Below are 22,494 nucleotides of genomic sequence, written 5' to 3' on the forward strand. Positions count from 1 at the left end.
TGAGCCACTGCGCCCGGCCTGCATTTTTTTACTTAGCATTTTTGGCTGTTTTTGTGCCGCAGTGGCAAAATTTAATAGTGGCAATGAAGACCATATGGCCTACAGAGCCTCAAACGTTTACTGTCTAGTGCTTTACAGAAAATTCTTGCTGACTCCTGATCTATAGTAACTGAAACTATTTAGTATTGACAGAAGAAAAGGTAAATAGACCAATAGAACAGAATAGAGAGTTAGGAAACATGCAGATTTTGTATATGGCATAGGAGGCCTTACACATCCATAGAGAAAAGATGAACTCGGCCATAAAAAAGTCTTGGAAAACTGGTCATTAGCAAGAAAAAAAATTCCAAATTAACACAATATAAAATTAAATTATCATTTCATGTCATTACAAAAGTAAATTGATTCTTAAAGTTTTTAAAGAACTGAAATCTCTTTACATAATGAAATGTCAAGCTGCACCCTGGGATAGGTAATTAACAAATAGGTGAACATAACTGGCTAATATATAGTATAATAATATATTAATATCCAGATCATACAAGGAACTCACATACAACTATAAGAAAAAAAGATTAACAACCCATTTTGTTTTTCCTTACCATCTGCTGCCTGTTGACAAAAAGCTAAACTTATGAACAGGATTCTCAAAAGTGAAAATCCAAATTCCCTCAAAATATGTGAAATGATTATTCTCACAGGTAATTAAGGAAAAGCAAATGCAAACCACAATGGAATAGAATTTCATCTGCATGAGAATGATGGCAATATTTGTCATATTAAAATTGACATATTGTAGAAAGACATTTATCAGAAACTTTTAACTAGTTATAGTTAGTTTCAACTGAGAACGGACAAGGTAGTATAATGGAATTGGTAAAATACAGAGTTAGGATTACCCCTATATACTTCAAAGTTGTTTCTTGGTTGTACATCTTAGGTGACCAAACTGGACTGTAATTTTTTCTAAATCGCCAAGTCAAGGAAGTTTGTCATTCTTGGGGTGACTCCTATCTTAAAACTATAGAAATGTGACTGTCATTAACACTAGTCAGACAAGTTTCATCTTAGTTGTACGCTATATCTTTCCCAGACCATAAAAACCAAGCTGCAACACTGGATTTAGCACATAAGTTAAAAGCTACATCAGAAGGTTCTAACTTTTATCATCACTGTTACCAGCATCGTCATTGTTATCATTATCTTCATCATCATCATTACCACCATTATACCTGATACTGCCACAACATCAGAACATTATGTACAGGTAAAGGGGATTTCATAGGGGAGAGTAAGTCTGCAAAGTTTAGCAAGTTGCCATTAAGTGTGTTCTAGTTTTTTGTTAATTGATTGCTTTTTATAATTCAGTTTTTATTTCTGGACACTGTCAAGAAGCAGGCTATTGTCTGAGGTCTACAGGCCCTTTGACATCTCTGGGAAAGTTTTCAAAAGTTAAAAAGAAAAATAATAATTCAGCAAAATTTTGCTTACTGGGAAAGAATATAAATATATAATTGACTGGAAATCTTAAGGAAATGAGGCATAAGATTTCTTTTATAATCGCTCATAAAAACACTACCATTTTTGTTCTCTAGTAATGTAATTGAAATCAAATTTTCTAATATTAAAAGGTTTTCTTAGGAATAATGAAAAATATGAATGCCATTATAGATTTTGGACTAATGTACTTTCTAATATAGATTTTGAATTAGCAACCAGCAAACTGCAGGTTCTCAAAACTTCATAAATTTTCAAATGACTTCCTTTTGTAGACTCTCTTTTATTCAAAGTTCCAGGAGAAAGTGAAGATACAGGCCATTACCCATTTGATCATTACACTTCTCTGCTCCTTATGCACAATTCTCACCCTAATGATTTAAAGTTTTCTATGGAAAAAGATTTATTTTTATAGAATTTGAAGAATTTTGCACCACAATTGTGCTTCAACACATTTCATTATATGAGATAATTCAGGTGCATCTAATTCAAATGGTCTATAAATGAAGTTCTAATAAATGAAAACTATATATTTTTTAATGCTTTGCTGTTTAACTCCTAAAGCAATGCCCAAAAGTGGTTAAAAGGAAATCTAACCTAGGAAGTGATATTTGGCATGGACTGTAAGGGTACAATTACAACAAGACTGATGTCTTAAAATTATAAGTAATGTACTTACCATCATTTTGATTAACATGATTATTGCAGGTTGATTAAGGCAAATGGTTATGCCACAATGGCAATGAGCTTTCTTCTGTTCTTTTCCCCTGTGATGGAGCTGGGTTCAAGTGATTCTTGTGCCTCAGCCTCCCGAATAGCTGGGGTTACAGGTGCTCGCCACCACGCCCAGCCAATTTTTGTATTTTTTGGTAGAAATGGGGTTTCACCATGTTGGCCAGGCTAGTCTCAAACCCCTGACCTCAAGTGATCCTCCTGCCTCGGCCTCCCAAAGTGCTGAGATTACAGGTATGAGTCACTGTGCGCAGCCAGCAATGAACTCTTACTTGAAGTAGATTCATTCTAAAAGCGAGAAAATCATAGTTTAATTAAGTACATGAAGTTGGTAAATTCATTGATGATTAATTTTTAACCTATTTTCTTTGCTAAATGAGGGATTCATCTTGTAATACAAATGCCTACCTTTAGAAAAAAATTGTTGCTAAAAATTAATTTGGTAAATTAGAGTAAATTATTTCATGAATGGACTTTTTTTGATATTTAGAACAAAATTTTTAAAAGTGCAGCTATTATTCAAAAATAATAATAAATTCCTAGAGGCTACATTTATTAGAGGAAGGGTTGAGTTAATCACAAACTTACTGTATTTTAGATATAAAATAATATTTTAAATTATTTTTGAGAAGAGAAAGCCATGTGGGGGGAAAAAGTCATATCAGAACTATAGTCAATAATATGTACTCTTCAGCAATTTTCAGAGCATCCAAAATGGGTTTTTAGAGAAAAATGTCTTTTAAGCTGGATAAAGCAGTGATTATTCTGAAACCATTTCAGAACTTAGAATAATTATTTAGACTACCTAATGTTTAGTCTCTTAGACTAATGTGCATGTCTCAGAAAGCCTGAGCTACTAGACTGTTATAACTAGCTAATCCAAAACAAATTTAAGACCTTACTGTCACAGTGCACTTTTATATAGTCATTAAAAGAAACATGTTATCAAATATTAATAAAGTTATATAAATACCGTATTAAAAATGCTATGCCTGAGTAGGCTTTTTTCTGTGAGGCTGATATTAAACAGCAGAATTCTGGTATGAAAAACTACACGAAATGTGTCTGAAAGAAGGAGTTTCTTTGAAGCGCTTTGACAAATAATGTTGGTTCTGCGAAACACTAATTAACAAGTCATCAAAAGAGACAAAGAGGTATAAGGAAGAGGTAGGTTTAAGAATGTAGAACAGAGTGAAGAGGAAACAAGTTTAGGTGGAGTTGCACAGTTGTATAAGGTAATGCTAAAAAAAACAGAAACAAAAATGTATCTACCTAAAAGTCAGTTGGTCCTGGATGGGATGAGAATGAAAAGGTTCACATATTCACAGGAAATATGTAATTCACCAAATATGTGTTCCCTGATTACAAACTCTTCTGTTTTACAAGGTTTATTTAGAATGATACAGAATAGAGATTGAAGAAGCAGCTGAGGATGTTTTGAATTTGAAATCAGGAATGTTTATGTTACAGCCCTTCCTCCAATGGACAATTATATAACATAATCTCTCAAGATATGAAAAATAACTAGGGTTCAAACCTCATGTAGGTTAAGCTTAGTGTGGCCATACAATGTAACTGTAACCATACACTGCTTTATCTGTATGATGCCGAACCACCATATTTTCTGATTCTCTTTCATCTAATTGGTTGGCTTTGATGATAAAACAACTAACTGATCTATTAATTTATATTATGCAAGTAATTTACATTTGTTGTAGAAAATTATAGAAAATAGGCCAGGGGTGGTGGCTCATGCTTGTAATTCCAACACTTTGGGAGGCCAAGATGGGCAGATCGCTTGAGCTCAGCAGTTTGAGACTAGCCTGGGCAACATGGTGAGACCACCGACTCTATTTTTTTTTTTTTTTTTTTGAGACGGAGTCTCGCTCTGTCGCCCAGGCTGGAGTGCAGTGGCCGGATCTCAGCTCACGGCAAGCTCCGCCTCCCGGGTTTACGCCATTCTCCTGCCTCAGCCTCCCGAGTAGCTGGGACTACAGGCACCCGCCACCTCGCCCGGCTAGTTTTTTGTATTTTTTAGTAGAGACGGGGTTTCACCGTGTTCGCCAGGATGGTCTCAATCTCCTGACCTCGTGATCCACCCGTCTCGGCCTCCCAAAGTGCTGGGATTACAGGCTTAAGCCACCGCGCCTGGCCCTCACCGACTCTATTAAAAAGATACAAAAAAATAGCTGGGTAGGGTGGTGCACCCCTGTGGTTCTAGATACTCAGGAGGCTGAGGTGGGAGGATCACTTGAACCCAGTGGGGCAGAGGTTACAGTGAGCTGAGATTGTACTACTGCACTCCAGCGTGGGTGACAGAGTGAGGCTTTGTCTCAAAAAAGAAAAAAAAAAAAAGAAAGAAAATAAAAAAAAGAAAAATTAGAAAATATAGTTAAGTTAAAAGTAAACAAAAAATCTATAATTTTATTACATACAGATTACTGCAGTTGACATCATGGTGTTTCTATCCACATTTATCAAATCTATAATTAAAACTTGTTATATTATGTATTTAATTGTGTCTATAAGTCTTTATATGTCCCTGTGCATGATATGGCTGTAGTTTACAAAAATACAATCAGACTACAACTAATGTTTTGTAACCTGCTTCAGTTTTTTAAAAAAGCAAGTCAATTTCTTTTCGGCAGCATGAGGACAGAAATCATGTCTATTTTGCTTATTGATATATTTCCAGTAGCTAACCTGGGCTCAATAACGATTTGTTAAGTGAATGAGCATTATGGTCTATCCTCTGTGAGGCCTTTGAGGTTTCTAGGTTTTCAAGTAGCATAAAGGACTAATGTATAAATTACAATTCATGTACTATGAGTTGAAGGAGAGGCAGGTAGATTTTGATTGTTATTATCTGATTTGAACCAATTTTTTCCTCTTTCATAGGCACGGCATATCTTCCCAAAGATCTTGGTCACTGTGGACTGTGATCTTTACTTTTCTTGGAGTGGCAGCAATCTTGGGAGTAACTATTGGTCTTCTTGTTCATTTTCTGGCAGTTGGTCAGTATAGATTATTTTCAATTTTTGTCCTTGCTATAAATCTTTTAGCTTAAAAATTGAAAAAAAAACATGAACATTAAATTTCTTCTTGGGAGTTTTCTTATTTACTTACTATTTTATTTCAACACAGTTTATTATAACACAGAAGTTTATAAATTTTTTTGAATCAGAGGCCTCCTTGTAAAGTATATCACCAACTATGGGGGTATGAGAAAGACAAATGTTCAATGCTTTGATGTCAATATTTATTGTCATTAAAGGAGCTTATAGTAGGCTTGTAGTTGAATTGTTACATCCTGTAGTAAATACATCTCACACTTTAGAGATTCCTTCTCTTCTTGGCTTAATTCTGCTATTGGTTATTAAGATATGATGAATAAGTAGCAATGAAAAGTCTACAAATCTACAAATAACTCTTTTAATAGTAGATAGTCAAGCATGGTTGAATGGCTAAATGTTTGCACAAACATGGTTTTAGTTTTAAAACTTTTATTAACAGTGTACTTACAAAGCTTAGTTTCCAATTTATTTTTACCTTTCTGAAAAATAAGTCCTTAAACTTGTGTAGTTATTTAGTGTTTGAAAATAAACTTGACATCCATTGTTCCACTTTATCTTCCCAATAATCCTGTGAGCTAGGAATGACAGATTTTACTACTATCCTTATTTTCACATACAGTACACTGGGGCTCAGAAAAGTAAAGTGACTTGCTTGATATCATAAGCTTTTAAGTAGCATAGTTTCCTTAAAAGCTTAATATTAATATACTTAATAGTTTAAGTAATTATACTACTTTATCATGATTTTTCTGAGCTTTATATCTCTGAAATATGTAACCCTATACAATAATGCAATGTCAATAAATTTTGGCTGACTTAGCAAAAATGACCTTTTTTCTTTCAACCTGGCTTCTTTTCCTTTGTTTCTCCTCAATCCTCTTAAGACTTGTCTTTCAGAAGGGTAATGGGTGCTCAATCTCCTGTCTGCCATATCTATCCATGAATTTTTCATAATCTGTATCTTTCTGTCCTCTCTTTCCCTCTACTCATTAAAAAATAACATTCTTCACAAAATTTCCTTAAGGACAGCGCTCTGAGTTTTCAAAATCAAGCCCTTGTGAATAAATCCAGTTTTTCAATATACACTTTGCATCTTAACAGGTCCCCTTTCCTGGGGAAGCAGTGTCTAAATGGAAAGGAGTGGTGCAAAGGGGAACTATAGCACCCTAGCTGGAGCAGGAGGTGCATGGGACAAGAATTCACCCTTGAATGCCTCCACGTGGTCAATCACCTACTATTTCAGATATAAAGAGTAGCTTAAATTGCTTACAGTTGAATTAGTTGAACTGCAGTCCTTGTGAAGTAAAAATGGACACAAACTCTGTGGTAAAGGTTGTTTGAAGTCAGTTTGAAAGATGGGTTTTTGCTCTAGGACTCTGGCTTAAGAACGAATATAATATTTGTTAATATTGAGAACAACTTAAGCTGGATAACAGATACTGTAATCTTTCATTTAAGTGGTATGAAATTAGCTGATTGGCAGCTATTGTAATCCCTCATTTAAGTAGTATGAAATTAGTTTCCGTCTAAATACATCTATTATTTCTCAATCAATTTTTTTAAAACTTTTGAGTTTCCACTTTTTCGATTAACTCAGAAATAAGTATTTCACAAAGATCATTATTCTAGAATGACTTTGGTTCATCTCTTTCTCAACCGTTTTACTTAACAATGCTATTTCCAAAAGATTATATACACATGTATAATCAATTTCATAATTCTTCAGATAGTTTATCTAATAGTTCCAAACCCCACCTTCTTCTCAGAATCAGCTCTCGAGCGCTTTTGAAGTAGTGTTTATTCCCTAGGGCCTACCCTTAGATTAGCTCATTCAGCTGGACCAGGGCAGGACCTACCCATGCATGCCTTTTGGAAAGTCTGTAGTGATTATGATACATAGGTGGTATTCCTATCTATTAGTATAAGACGGTGTTTTAGAGAGGTAATAAAATAAAGTCTATTTTAAGAAAAAAGACTTTATAAACTTTGAAATGGAGGGCAGTTTACCATGTACAGATTACTGTTTCTGTGTCTGTAAAACTGCAGCACACGAATATGGCACAAGTATACATATGTAACAAACCTGCACGCTATGCACATGTACCCTAGAACTTAAAGTATAATAAAAAAGAAAAAAAAAAACTGAAAATCACTGACCACAGTATAGAATATAGAATAGACTTCCATTCAGTTTATCGAAATAATTATATTAGCTCAAGCTGACATATCAAAATCCACAGATTGGCTAGGTTAAACAACAGACATTTTTTCACAATCCTGGAGACTGGACTTTTTTTTTTTTTTTTTAGGCGGAGTCTCGCTCTGTCGACCGGACTGGAGTGCAGTGGCCTGATCTCAGCTCACTGCAAGCTCCGCCTCCCGGGTTTACGCCATTCTCCTGCCTCAGCCTCCCGAGTAGCTGGGACTACAGGCGCCCGCCACCTCGCCTGGCTAGTTTTTGTATTTTTAGTAGAGACGGGGGTTCACCGTGTTAGCCAGGATGGTCTCGATCTCCTGACCTCGTGATCCGCCCGTCTCGGCCTCCCAAAGTGCTGGGATTACAGGCTTGGGCCACCGCGCCCGGCGAGACTGGACTTTTAAGACCAATATGCTGGTTGGTTTCCGAGGAGACCTCTTTTCTGGCTTGCAAATAGCTGGATTCTTACTGTGCCTTCCTGTGGACTTTCCTCTGTGTGTATTTTGGGAGATGGCATGAAGTGAGTGAGTGAGAAAGAGAGAGAGAGAGAGAGCATGCGCGTGAGAGAGATGTGGTCTTTCTTTTCTTATAAGGCGACTAGTCCTATTGGATTCATGTCTCAACCTTATGACGTCATTTAACCATAATTCCCCCTTAAAGATCATGTCTCCAAATACAGTTACATTGGTGTTTAGGGCTTCAACATACGAATTTTGGAGAGGATACAATTCAATCCATAATAATAATCAAGTGAAAATTAATTGTAAAATGGCACCTTGAACTGATAGAATTCTCCAGTAAAACCATAACTGGAATCAGAAATCTAAACATAATGGTTTCTTGGAATCTGGGCATGATATATGAGACTTTTGACAAATTAATCTAACTACTTGTAAATACCCTGGTTCAGCATTCTGGGTCTAACACAAGGTTAGCAGATTCTAATTATTTACTTTAGTTCATTTGGTGACAAACTTCATAGATGAAAATGATAAAATACTAGAAATAAGAAAGTCTTAGAGTTTATTGTAATTTAGTTTTTTTGTTTGTTTGTTTTTTGGAGATGGAGTCTCACTCTATTGCCAAGACTGGAATGCAGTGGCACGATCTCAGCTAACTGCAACCTCCACCTCTCAGATTCAAGCAATTCTCCTGCCTTAGCCTCCCAAGTAGCTGGGACTATAGGCATGCACCAACACTCCCAGTTAATTTTTCTTTTCTTTTTTTTCTTTTTTAGTAGAGATGGGGTTTCATCATGTTGGCTAGGCTGGTCTTGAACTCCTGACCTCAAGTAATCCTTCTGCCTCCACCTCCAAAGTTCTGGGATTACAGTCGTGAGCCACCACACCAGGCTGCAATTTAGTTTTTGTGATTAATAAAGAAAATCCCAGCGGGTTAAATACACCAAGACAGCACAGCTGATTTGTGATGGGGCTGGAACTAGCTCCTCTAGCTTCATATGCATTTGTCTTTTCAGGAAACTTCTTAGACAGACTTTGGCATTGGGGCTTTTGTATGTACTGGTTACCATAAGGAAAAATATAGGAATCTATGGAAATATAGGAAACTGGTTTTTATTTTATTTTATTTTATTTTAAAGTTATTTCTAACTTATAGGGTAACAAATTATTTCAGCTCAAGAGATCATACTTTTCAGTCACTTAGCGACTACATGGTGTATGGTAAAGGTGGATCAAAAGCACAAGTGCTCTCAAAATACAGGAATGGCTAATTACTTAAACAAAACAGGTACAGTTTCATATTAGTTCCTGTTTCTTTTGAGATGGGGGTCTCACTCTGTCACCAAGTCCGGAGTGCAGTGGTGCAATCACAGCTCACTGTAGCCTTGAACTCCTGGGCTCAAGCAATTCTCCCACTTCAGCTTCCTCAGTAGCTCGACTACAGGTATGTGCCACCATGCCCATAAATTTTTAAAATTTTTTATGGAGACAGGGTCTCACTATGTTGCCCAGGCTGGTCTTGAACTCCTGGACTCAAGCAATCCTCCCACCTCGACTTCAAAAAGTGCTAGGACTATAGGTATAATCCACCGCATCTGGGCAGTTCCTATTTTTAAAAGATTTGTCCTGTTTTAAATTGTGGTGACCTAATGTACCAGGTGAAGCAGTTTATATTTGGGGAAAGGAAAAGATGGAGATATGAGACCTTGTGACACACAGCAAGCACCACCCATCATAAGCTGTAGAGAAATAAAAGGGCACCATGCTTTTACACTGTTGGTGGGAGAGTAAATTAGTTCAACCATTGTGGAAGACAGTGAGGTGATTCCTCAAGAATCTAGAACCAGAAATACCATTTGACCCAGCAATCCCATTATTGGGTATATACCCAAAGGATTATAAATCATTCTACTATAAAGACACATGCACATGTATGTTTATTGCAGCACTGTTCACAATAGCAAAGACTTGGAACCAACCCAAATGCACATCAATGATAGACTGGATAAAGAAAATATGACATGTATACACCATGGAGTACTAGTCAGCCACAAAAATGATGAGTCCATATCCTTTGCAGGGACATGGATGAAGCTGGAAACCATCATTCTCAGCAAACTAACACAGGAACAGAAAATCAAACACCGCATGTTCTCACTCATAAGTGGGAATTGAACAATGAAAACACATGGACACAGGGAGGGGAACATCAGACACCAGGGCCTGTCGGGAGGTAGGAGTCTAAGGGAGGGATAGCATTAGGATAAATACCTAATGTAGGTGACAGGTTGATGGGTGCAGCAAACCACCATGGCACGTGTAAACCTATGTGACAAATCTGCACATTCTGCACATGTATCCCAGAACTTAAAGTATAATAATGATAATAATAATAATATAATAACGGCACCATGGAGTCCTCCAGGAATAACATCAAGGAATAGAAACCAGGCCAGCAAGCAAAGGGCATGCAAAAGGGTGCAAGACAGTGTATATCATCCAGAAAGTGAAGGATGACTGATGCTTGTATGTTTCCTGTATTAAAATTGCTTAGAAAGATTAATTGGGTAATTGCTAGGCTGAGTTTAGACTATACATGTAAAAGATGTTTTATCTCTAGTGCATACTCAGGTGGATTGTTAGTGATTGCGGGCATTGCTGTTTTGAGAAGGGTGCTGAGGGTATATCTGGACTTGGCAAGACAGTAATGTCTATTATCACATAAAGGGAAAGGGGGGGTCATTGAATGAATGATACGGAGTTGCCATTTCTGAAATAAACTATTATTCACTTCTCTCCTTTTATTTTTCTCCCTCCCTTGGATTATTTCTAAACTTGGGTTGAATGTTGAGGCAGAAATATAAATGGTTAAGGCAGAGGTATAAATGTTGAGGCAGAGGTATAAATGGTTGAGGCAGAGGTATAAATAGATTATTCTAAAGCTGGGATGAATGTTGAGGCAGAGGTATAAATCACTTTAAAGTCACTTTCCACTTTAAAATTCTTTGAGGTTTTTTTTTTCTTAATTTTGCAGAGAAGACTTACTATTATCAAGGTGATTTTCATATTTCTGGAGTCACATACAATGACAATTGTGAAAATGCAGCTTCACAAGCCAACACAAATCTAAGCAAAGATATTGAGACTAAGGTAAATCAGAGATTTTTAAAGTTAATTTTATTATAAATTTGATTGAAATATATATGGTGACTCTTTTTTCTCTTGTCAGATGTTAAATGCATTTCAAAATTCCAGTATATATAAGGAATATATCAAATCTGAGGTCATCAAACTTCTGTAAGTACAAGTTCATTCAAGATTTTATGAAAGGAAAGTAGGTGATATATCATACAACCTTGATTTTAGATAACAATAACATCAAAAAACAAACACAAGAAAAACAGAAACAAAGGAAAGGAAAGAAAGGAAGGAACGAAGGAAACAGAAAAAAGAAAAAGAAAAAGAAAGATGAAGTTCTCCATGAATGAAAGTATCACTGTATCTAGCAAATTTCTGTTCCAGGCAAGAGTCGTTATATACAAATCTTTAATCTTCATACCTGCAAAAGAATTATAAGGTTATTGGTGGTGGTTAGTCCTAACTGACTGTTATGATGAAAGATAATTATAACTCCATGGAAAACAAATAATTCAACTGGTTTGTTTTTAGCCCATACCTTACCTAAAAACATCCTATTTAGTTTCCTTAATAATTATCATTCTTGCAATGGCTGTGGAACAAAGACAATATTTTAAGATAACATTTGTCTAGACATACCTATGAAGGATGCCTGAAGATAGTGGTGGTAGGGAGGGATGCAGGGAGGAGGGTATGGTGTATGGGGGAAGAGTAATGAGGGTAGAGCTCACTTTTGATTGGTTATTGTTAATATCTATTCTGGGGAGTTCTGAACTCTCAAAACAAAACAAACAAAAAATCCAGCTGACCTAACCAACTTACTTATCTACAGACAAACAAAAACCTTCAAAGACCCTATAATTGATCATGATTATTTGAAAGTGAAATTATGGATTTTAAAAAAAAATTCTGATTGATATGGTTTGGTTTGAAATTCTTCCAAAATGAAGTAATCTCTTTTCCTGATTAATAAAAATAGTGTACTGAATATACAGTTGAGATGTTCTTCATGCTTTAGAATTCTCTTTCTGAGCTTTCTCATTGCATAGATCTGTTGGGGGCAGACTGGTTATGTATAAAAAAACCATGGGAAGAAGTTTAGCACTGGCTTCTAAACACATGCTGGAAATGGTGTTTTGAACGCTTCCCTGCCCTACCTTTACTTACTCATTGATCTCTTTCTTTAAAATGAAGTTATTAGAGAAATTCTGTATGAGAGCACTGGTTTTTATTGTATTATAGTAAGACTTCATGCCAATCATTTCTTGGCCAGTATTCCGTTTCCTGTATGTGTTTGAAATATTCTGATTTTAGTTTGTGGTCTATATTTTCTTCCTTGAATAGTATGTCTGAACTAGACCTACTAGAAGATTTTTTAGGTATCTTTGCATTCTATACACGTTTAGATAGTATCTGTATATTTTTCTTTAATATATGTAAAGAAAATGTGATAATTAAAATGTGTGAAATTTAATGTGTTCACAAAACCTCTAAAAGATCAAGAAACAGTACATTAAAAAATTTCTGTTGTTTCTAGGCCTAATGCCAATGGTTCAAATGTACAGTTACAGCTGAAATTCAAGTTTCCTCCAGCAGAGAGAGTTAGCATGAGGACTAGAATCAAGGCTATATTACATCAGATGTTGAAAAACAACATGGCATCCTGGAACGCAGTTCCCGCTTCCATTAAACTCAAGGGTATTTGGCTTATTTCCATTATTTTCTATGACATAGGTTTTTTTCTGGATTTTTTTTTTTAAAAAGTACTAAAAAGTGAACTAAGAGTTTTAGTAATTTGGGGAAAAAAATATGCGTACCTAACTCCATCACCCCTAGCAATGACTTGGTAGTGGAAAGGGCAGTGCCAAGGAATCATTGTCTTAAGAATGATAGGAATGAGGGTTACACTGCAAGCATGGATGTAAGTTTGGAAGGGTTTGGCTATTATGCATGGGAAAGGGGGTGAAGGGTTCTAACTGAAGTATCTTTTTTTTTTTTTGAGATGGAGTCTTGCTCTGTTGCCCAGGCTGAAGTGCAATGGCACCATCTCGGCTCACTGCAACCTCTGCCTCCCAGGTTCAAGCAATTCTCCGCCTCAGTCTGGGACTACAGGCGTCCGCCACCATGCCTGGCTAATTTTTTTATGTATTTTTGGTAGAGAGGGGGTTTTATCATGTTAGTCAGGCTGGTCTCAATCTCTTGACCTTGTGATCTGCCCGCCTCGGCCTCCCAGAGTGCTGGGATTACAGGCGTGAGCCACGGAGCCCAGGCAAAGTATTTTTCTTTTCTTCTCCCTACTTTTGTCAGGATCTCATGACAGAAAGCAGATTTAGGGCTTTCTTGGTCTTTCAGTAAGGAGACTGCAGGAGTAAGAACAGTGTTGGGGATGGGAGTTCTTACCGATTCTTGTGAGAAAACTAGAGTAATACCACTTTTAAAGAAAAAAAACTGTCTGGAAAATTCCCTAGAAAATAAGGGAAGAAAATGATAAGATTTTGCCTCCTTACAGAAAGTGAAGTTTGTAAAGATCGTGAAGGTTCTGCAAAGGTCTTGAAACTGTCACTTGGATTGCTAAAAGGCCAGCTAGGTGATAAGGATGTGGTTTCAGAGTCCAGTTTCATGGTTCTTGCAGCCAGACTATTAATCCTAGCGTCCTTGAGGACTTGAAAGGCCAGCAGCATCTGCCAGTTACTGCCCCTTTGCCACACGATAAAGATCCCGTTACCAGTGAACCACTAGTAAGAAGTGAACCTGAGGTATAACTTTTCAAAAGAGCAAAGAAATTTTTCTGTGAGTAGCTTTTGGGAAAGAGGGATACATTGTTTACTCTCTTTCTGTGTCCCATAGAGTATAGTCAGCATTTTCTGGTGTTTCTTTAGTTTCCTCCTCTTCTCCTTCTCTCTGAAGTCTTTTACCAATAGGACAAAGATTTAAATTTAAGTTCTCAAAATTTCATGATTCATTCTTAGTAAGGATATTTCCCTAAAAAGCAGGATAGGCCCAATGAAGTATAATTTTAATTGGGACATTTTTCCTTAAAATATATATAATTCTCAGCATTTCAGAGTAAAGAGAATTATCATGGGGAAGAAATCCCTGCCATGATCTCTTAAAAATACTTGTAAGGGTGCCAGCTTCTTACAGCACAGAGTATCTTACTTCGATAATCATACAACTGATTTTTGTTTTTTATTCCTTTTTCTCTTTTCCTAGGCTACCTAGCAGAGATATGGAGAGATGGCTATAATATAACAAATAAGAGTCAGAGGGGCTGAAAATACCCGAACTACTCCAAATAGTTAAATGTTGGACAATATTGGGTTACGAAAGTTAGCATTTATGTTCTTAGGTTGAAGTCAATTGCTTGGTGGTATTTGGTCAATTTTATATTTTGTTTTGTTTTTCACTTTCAGAAATCAGCAAGGCTGCTTCTGAAATGCTTACCAACAATTGTGAGTTAAGGACCTTTTTATTATAAATTTGATGAACTCATAGGTATTTTATCGTTATTTTTCTGTTAAAAATATTTGAAATATATCTTGTGGAAATCCCATAACACACTTTCCAAATTACTGGATATACCAGATATTGACTTAGAATTTCTCTTTGAAAAACACTGGTCTATTAATTTTTACATTTATTTAAACATATATAAAAAGTTACATAAGATTTGATTCCAAATAATAAAATTGTGAGTGAAAAGTATCATATTTAAATATGTTAAAATGAGAAAGACTGAAGGAAATAACAATTTAGGATAAGAAGAAAATATAAAACCTGGCTATATAAAATATATTTATTAAATATAAAAACAGTTCTGCATCTTAAACATTATTATTATGTTTTGCTTTAGAGGTGGGATGTTGCTATGTTGTGTGGGCTGGAGTGCAATTCACAGGTGCAATTATAGTGGGCTACAGCCTGGAACTCTTGGGCTCAAGTAATCCTCCTGCCTCAGCCTCCCAAGTAGCTGGGTCTAATGGGAGCACATCACTGTCCGGTTACATCTTTTAAATACAGTCTCTTTAGAGTATCATGTTGTCCACAAGATACATTCATGCATTCATTCACTCCATGGATATTTATGGAGTGTCTTTTGTTCACATGGTGTCTTACAGACAGCAGTGTATATACTATGCAAGATGTAGACACCAATGAAGCAAAGTCTCCGCCTTCAAGAATCTGCTTAGAGACAAGAGAAGAGTTATAACACATAGATACAACAACAGATAGTGGTTGAAAGATGTTTGAGACTGGGAAAGAGGATAAGTAAGAACCACTCAAACCAAGATAGAATACAGAACCAACACAGGAATATCTTGTAGGAAAGAAACATCATCAATTAGAAGATGTTGAATAATCACTGAAGGGTTTCAAGTAATTTTTAATGATATATTTTTTATAATGCATAATCAATGATACCTGCTCTTGTGTAAAGTAATCCTTTCTCTAGGTTGTGGGAGACAACTAGCCAACAATATCATGACTGACAACAGAATTGTGAATGGAAAAAGTGCCCTGTTGGGGGCATGGCCATGGCAGGCCAGCATGCAATGGAAAGGCCATCACTACTGTGGAGCCTCTCTGATCAGCAGCAGGTGGCTATTATCTGCAGCTCACTGCTTTGTTAAGTAAGTTTGAACATTTGACTAAATGAAGGATGCTGGGTGCAAAACTATTTTGGATAGTATGTAGGGGTTAACTTAATGTGTCAAGGTTCACCAAGACCATATGAAATTTACAATCACATAGAACATTTACGATCACCTGCATAATTAAAGAGCAGGAAATTTTAAATTAGGGAAAGGAGAGAAAAGCAAATGGAAGTATTAACATTTTCCAAATAGGTACTTTGGCCTGACATTAGGTGCTTTACTTAACATCATTTCATTTAATCACAACATTCAATTCTGTATGGAAGGTATAGTTTAAACTATATGAAGACGAGGAAACCAAGGGGTCACAAATCTTGGCTAAGATCACTCAGCTCTTTTGTTTGTTTGCTTGTTTATTTGTTTGTTTGTTTTTTGAGATGTAGTCTCACTCTGTTGCCCAGGCTGGAGTGCAATGGCGCGATCTCAGCTCACTGCAACCTCTGCCTCCTGGCTTCAAATGATTCTCCTGCCTCAGCCTCCCGAGTAGCTGGGATTACAGGCACACATCACTGTGTCCAGCTAATTCTCGTATTTTTAGTAGAGATGGGGTTTTACCATGTTAGTCGGACTGGTCTTTTTTGTTTTGTTTTGTTTTGTTTTTGTTTTTGTTTCAGTCAAACTGGTCTTGAACTCCTGACCTCAGGTGACCCGCCTGCCTCGGCCTCCCAAATTGCTGGGATTATAGGCATGAGCTGCCATGCCCAGCCTAGCTCTTAAATAATAGAAATTGAATGTAAATTCAAGTATGTCTGACTCCAGTTACTAGGTGCTTCCTTGTCTTGCCATCCAGAAATTTATAATCTAGTTGAAAAAATTTAAATGTCATATATTAAAAGTACAAGGCTGCATAGTGTTGTAAACATGACATGTATTACAAAGATAGTAAGTACTATGGAAATTTGAAGAAGAAAGACAGCATATCCGTCTGATGTAAAATTTAATCTGGACCCAAAAATTGAGTATATCCAAAGGAAGATAAATTGTTCTATGAAAAAGACATATGCACCTGTATGTACACCACAGCTGTATTTACAATAGCAGAAACATTAATTCAACCTAGATATCCAGCAATGGTGAACTGGATAAAGAGAATATAGGTAATATATACCATGGAATACTATGCAGCCATAAAAAAGAATAAAATCATGGACTTTGCAGGAACATGGATGCAGTTGCAGGCTATTATCCTAACTAAATGAATTAACGCTGGAACAGAAAATTAAATACCACAGTTCTCCCTTATAAGTGAGAGCTAAACATTGAGTACATATGGATACAAGGAAGGTAACAATAGACATTAGGACCTGCTTGAGGTTGGTAGAAGGGTGAGAGTCAAAAAAGTAGCTATTGAAACCGAGGGTATGTGGCAATAAGACTAATTTTGGACCCCATCCACTTATGGGATTGAGGATGCTCATGTGATTCCTGACCAAATTAAATGTTCAGAAACTGTATGGAACTGAAGAAGCAGGGGAAAATATCAGTGACTCTACTTGAAAGGATCTGCAGAAAGCTGACAAGTCAGAGTCCTCAGCATTATTTTTATGTGACTGCAACATTTACAACAGCTCCATGTCAAAGATATTTTTCCAAATAGAATTTTAGTGGGTTATAGCGTTGTTTGGAAACCTCATGCCTTAAATTTGTGAGATAATCACCACTACAAACACTGTTGTGACCCAGAAACCGAGTGTATTCTAATTACATTGTGTCCTCTAGGAAAAATAATTCAAAAGATTGGACTGTCAACTTTGGAATTGTAGTAAATAAACCATATATGACACGGAAAGTCCAAAACATTATTATTCATGAAAATTATAGCAGTCCTGGGCTTCATGATGATATTGCCCTTGTGCAGCTTGCTGAAGAAGTTTCTTTTACGAAATACATTCGCAAGATTTGTCTTCCTGAAACCAAAATGAAGCTCTCAGAAAATGACAGTGTTGTCGTTACAGGATGGGGAACACTTTACATGAATGGTAAGTTTTTTTTATAAAATCATAATAGCTGCATGGGAATAACTATTTAATCAATCAATCATCCCCTCATGACGTTAATCAATCAGTAAATATACTGAAAAGAAAACCAAGTGGTAGGACAAAAAGCATGATGTCAAATTGTCTTCACTTCCTAAAATATCTCTAGGAATAGGAATTGGAAAAATTGAAGTTATGTTAGGCAGCCAACAATTACAAACACCTGAAAGAGACTGATCTAACCTGGGACTGGCCTGACTCTTGGTGACCAAGAGAATCTGCTTTATGCTATAGATACTCTTTGTCCCAGCAAAGTCTAAGATCTGCATAATATGCAGTATTTATTGCTTTTAGGTTCACTTCCAGTGATACTTCAGGAAGCCTTTTTGAAGATTATTGACAACAAAATTTGCAATGCCCCGTATGCATACTCTGGTTTTGTGACTGATACAATGTTATGTGCTGGATTTATGTCAGGAGAAGCTGATGCATGTCAGGTATGTCTAGTTACATTAACCAATTGTTTTCTCCCAAACAGTTAATCAAATGGAAGTTTTTATCCACATAAAATATTTTTTTGTGTTAATGATATTGACATAGTAGCTTTGTATTTCAATACACTCAAATCTATTAATATGTTAATCCCATTTATGTACGAGACACTAGCCTACATGCTAGGGATGTGGAGGTGAACACACTCCTGCCCTCGTGAAGTTTCCAATCTAGGAATTCATACAAAGAATAATACTTAGAAGAAGTTTGCAAGATGAATTTTGTCCTACTTTCTGGGCAACCTGCAGACCTAGAATGTTGTCTTCTCTTTATCCAGAGATGCATCAGGAGTTTGGGCATATGCCTATGCTACTCGTTCCTCAGAGGCTCCATCATAGAGACTTAAGCTCAGTGCAAGCAGCTAAGTCACCTTCTCCGTATTCAAGCTGCACTCATTATATAAGTCAAACTCTGGTTTGCTCAAGTCAACATTTGGAAGTTTTAGGCCATATACTCTGGTTTGTAGCTGTCTTGTGTTTAAAAAAAATCTTAAGGGTTTCAGAGTTCTAAGCCCAAAGAGAGTGAATTGGTTTCAGTGCCCAGGAGATATTAACAACTCCACAGGAGAGGTAAAAGGAAATTTTTTGTTAAGATAAGGAACATTTTTTTCTTTTCTTCTTCTAGAATGATTCTGGTGGACCACTAGCTTACCCTGATTCCAGAAATATCTGGCATCTTGTTGGAATAGTAAGCTGGGGTGATGGATGTGGTAAAAAGAATAAGCCAGGTGTCTATACTCGAGTGACTTCTTATCACAATTGGATTATATCCAAGACTGGACTCTGAAAGAAAAGGAATTATACAAAGGAACATAAGGACAACTGCAGGCTATCCTTATTTATCTGTGGCTTTGGGATATTTTTATTTTGATTGTTGGTAAACTAATTGTTTTATTGTATATAAAAATATAAATGTCTTTATTAATATTTTGTTATATCTAAAACACTGTCCTTGCATTTATTAATCTTTTAAATTAATGTAAGAGATAGGAAGAGGCTGGGTGTAGTGCCTTATGCCTATGATCCTAGCACTTTGGGAGGCCAAGAGAGGCGGATTGCTTGAGCCCAGTAGTTTGAGGGCAGCCTGGGAAACATGACTAAATCCGTGTACAAAACAATACAAAAATTAGCTAGGCATGGTGGCGTGCACCTGTAGTCCCAGCTATTCAGGAGGCTGAAGTGGAAGGATTGCTTGAGCCCAACGGGTCGAGGCTGTGATGATTTGTGATTGCGCCACCACTGCACTCCAGCCTGGGCAACAGAGTGAGATCCTGTCTCAAAAAAAAAAAAAAAAAAAAGAAGGCTAATATATAATTTTTCTTAATAGCTGAGTTGTGATTCATTTTACTGTTATATTCAGAATTGACCTTGATTTGTTTTCCATAATCAAAACAAAATAAAATATCAATTTTAAAAGTATGAGAACATATATAGGGGATTTATCAAATGAGTTTTTTATTATATCAATTATGATTTCATTTTGTTAAACTGGAATATGTATGACAGTGTAAATTAATTTTTTACTTATATGTGAAATGATTCATGTACCTCATAAAATCATGCAATCTTGCAGTGAAGAAGGAGTATCAGAGGTCCAACTAGACTGAGTCTTTCAATTTACAGATCAAGAAACTGAAGACCAGAGAAGAGAAATGATTTGCTTAAAGTCGCTCTCCATCATCTGTGATAAATTGATAAATTTATCCTTACACAAATTTGTCCTCATTGAGTTTAGATCCAAAATTTGTCAAGAATTAAAGAATGACTTTTGAGTGGCAATTATTTATACAACATTTTCTTCATATTCATCTTTTGTCCTTTGCTTTCTCTTATAGCAAAACAATATGAGGTCATCAAGGGCGGAGAATTGTGTGGCATCTCCTTATAGTAAAAGTGCAATCATATGGATGGCTAACTTTGTAATCTCTACAAATTATTTACCTTATGTAATTTTCCAAATGTGAAAGTCACCAAAAACTTAAAGGCCATTAAAATAAACTAAAAAAATACTCCTTTCTTCAGTTGTTTGTAGAGTTACTTTTATTCTTTATTATAAAATATGGCTCAAATGACATGCATATTGACATCAAGCAAATCTATAACCAACTGGGACAAGATGGTTTCTTTCTCTCCTCACTTCTGTTTCAGGCCAGCCACACACATTTATTGAGTCCCTAGTGTGTTTCAGGAAATGTCAGGTATAGATACAGTCTTCCTTCAAGGATACCACATTTAGTGAATAAAGATAGGCACTAAACACATAAATAAGATAATTTTACATTATGATAAATGTTATAAAGGAAATAAAAAGTAATGTGATAGAAAATGATGAAGCAGATAAGCTATACTTTAGATTGGGAAGTCTGAATGACATCTCTGAAGGGGTAGCCATTTGAGCTGTACCTAAAGGATGAAAAGCCAAAACATAGAAAACATATGAAAGAAAAGATATCCAAAGGGAACAAGTGTAAGATCCAGAGAGAGAGAGAAAAGTGAGATGGATATGTGGGCAGAAAGAAGGCCAATGTGATTGAAACCCCATGGATAAATGAGAGATGGTAGGAAAGAAGATGGAAGAGGTAGCTGGGGGCCAAGTCAAGTACCACTTGGTAAGCCATGGTAAAGACCTTGGATTTTCATTCTAACTGCAATGGGAGGCCCAGGAGTTTTCCAAGCAAAGGGAGTGAGATAATCTAATACATACTTTGAAAAGATTACTTAACTTTAATGAAGACAATGGGCTGGAGTGGAAGTGAAGAGCACAGAATGAGATGCAGGCAGACAGGTTAGAAAGCTACTGCAGCTGTCCTAGTAAGAAATGAACACATATTCACCCTTTTCCTTGGGCTAGGAATATACCTTGGTAGGATAACAGAAGACATCCTTTTATAGTGCAACTCAAAGTAGAACAAACTTTAATATTACTAAGAGGTCAAAGGTATTGCAGGCTGTGTAATGATTTCCTTGTCTTGAGGATAGTTAATTCAGTGGTCAGATGTTACAAACATTTAATTTATCCCCGACATCATGAGTTGAATCACAGTCTGTCCCTTGCTTCTTCCAGAGGGAAAACAAATGGAACTGAATGAGTAATAACCCCAATATGGAAGAAAGAGGAAAGTGACTGGAAGGAAAGGGTGGACGGGAATTTGAAGGAGGGTGGGAGATTATTGGAGGAAGAGAAGTTGTGAGACTAAGGGGTCCATGAGAAAGAAATGAAGGGTGAAGATTTCTCAAGGTTGAGGCTCTCTGGTTGAACAAGGAGGGATATGATAGCATGACTGGCCAATCTCCAGGCTTGGTGTAGGTAAGGAGCAGGTGGGGCAAATTATATAAGGTAAAGCAGTTATTATTCAGCCAAAGGTGGATTCTTTATGGGGTGCAATAGCAGCCTTTACTTCAGTCTTAAGGACTTAGAATCTTCACATTCATATGGACTCTATATGTGATGGATCAGCTAAAAGTAAGTGTTTTTTCTTTCTTTCTGGTAGTAATAGACTGCACCATCCTGGCCTTCTGATGTTAACAACACATTGAGAAGTTCACACAAGCAAAGAATTAGAGGTCTGCCTTGAGAAATAGAACCAACAACACTAATCACAATGCATGAAAATTAAAATGCTAAATTGACAAAAGTGTCATTATTTGCATTACAAAATTAGTCACCATTTTATTAAAAAGTAAAAGATTTTCTTAAAATGCTTTTACTACTCATAAGTGGTATGGAAAAGAAACCAGAGATGAATGATTAAGGAGGTATCTTACGCTCCCCTCATCCCCCAGCTAAGCAGAACAAAACAAAAGAAAATAAAACAAAAAAACAACTTGGTCTAATTTAATTGTTTCTTCTTGTGTTTAAGTAGGGGAAGTTGAAGTGCATTTTGAAGGAATCCACTGAGCAAGAATTTAACAAAGAGTATACCATTACTGAATAGCAGGACCACAACCGTTAGTAAATGTTCATATGTTCTTGAGAAACATAAAAATTTATGTGTTTGAAATATGAAACTCTTTGTGATATAAGATACGGATATAGTCTTGTGAACTATGAAGCATAAGCCAAGATCTTTTTATGAATGCAGTGCTAATTAAAATGGCACTTTTTTTCTTTGATTTTCTTTTTTATTTATTTATTTATTTATTATACTTTAAGTTCTAGGGTACATGTGCATAACGTGCAGGTTTGTTACATATGTATACTTGTGCCATGTTG

At 36.2% G+C, this 22,494-nt stretch overlaps 1 protein-coding gene across 2 annotated transcripts; it reads left to right on the top strand.

The window, feature by feature from the left end:
- The first annotated feature begins 1,098 nt into the window (after nt 1-1,098).
- On the top strand, nt 1,099-20,302 carry TMPRSS11B (transmembrane protease, serine 11B). 2 transcript variants are annotated; one of them, XM_011940278.1, is made up of 11 exons: nt 1,099-1,267; nt 5,128-5,243; nt 10,996-11,111; nt 11,191-11,258; nt 12,637-12,797; nt 14,513-14,551; nt 15,553-15,730; nt 17,474-17,733; nt 18,085-18,227; nt 18,907-19,105; nt 19,905-19,921. In XM_011940278.1, exons 1-10 carry the CDS (start codon nt 1,260-1,262, stop codon nt 19,066-19,068), a joined length of 1,251 nt encoding a protein of 416 aa, XP_011795668.1. In that variant the 5' UTR covers nt 1,099-1,259; the 3' UTR covers nt 19,069-19,105; nt 19,905-19,921. The 2 variants fall into 2 exon arrangements, with proteins under 2 accessions (XP_011795668.1, XP_011795667.1); XM_011940277.1 differs by having other exon boundaries at nt 18,907-20,302.
- Nucleotides 20,303-22,494: the final 2,192 nt, after the last annotated feature.

Source organism: Colobus angolensis, unplaced genomic scaffold (assembly GCF_000951035.1).
Source record: "Colobus angolensis palliatus isolate OR3802 unplaced genomic scaffold, Cang.pa_1.0 Scaffold189, whole genome shotgun sequence".
Lineage (NCBI taxonomy): Eukaryota > Metazoa > Chordata > Mammalia > Primates > Cercopithecidae > Colobus > Colobus angolensis.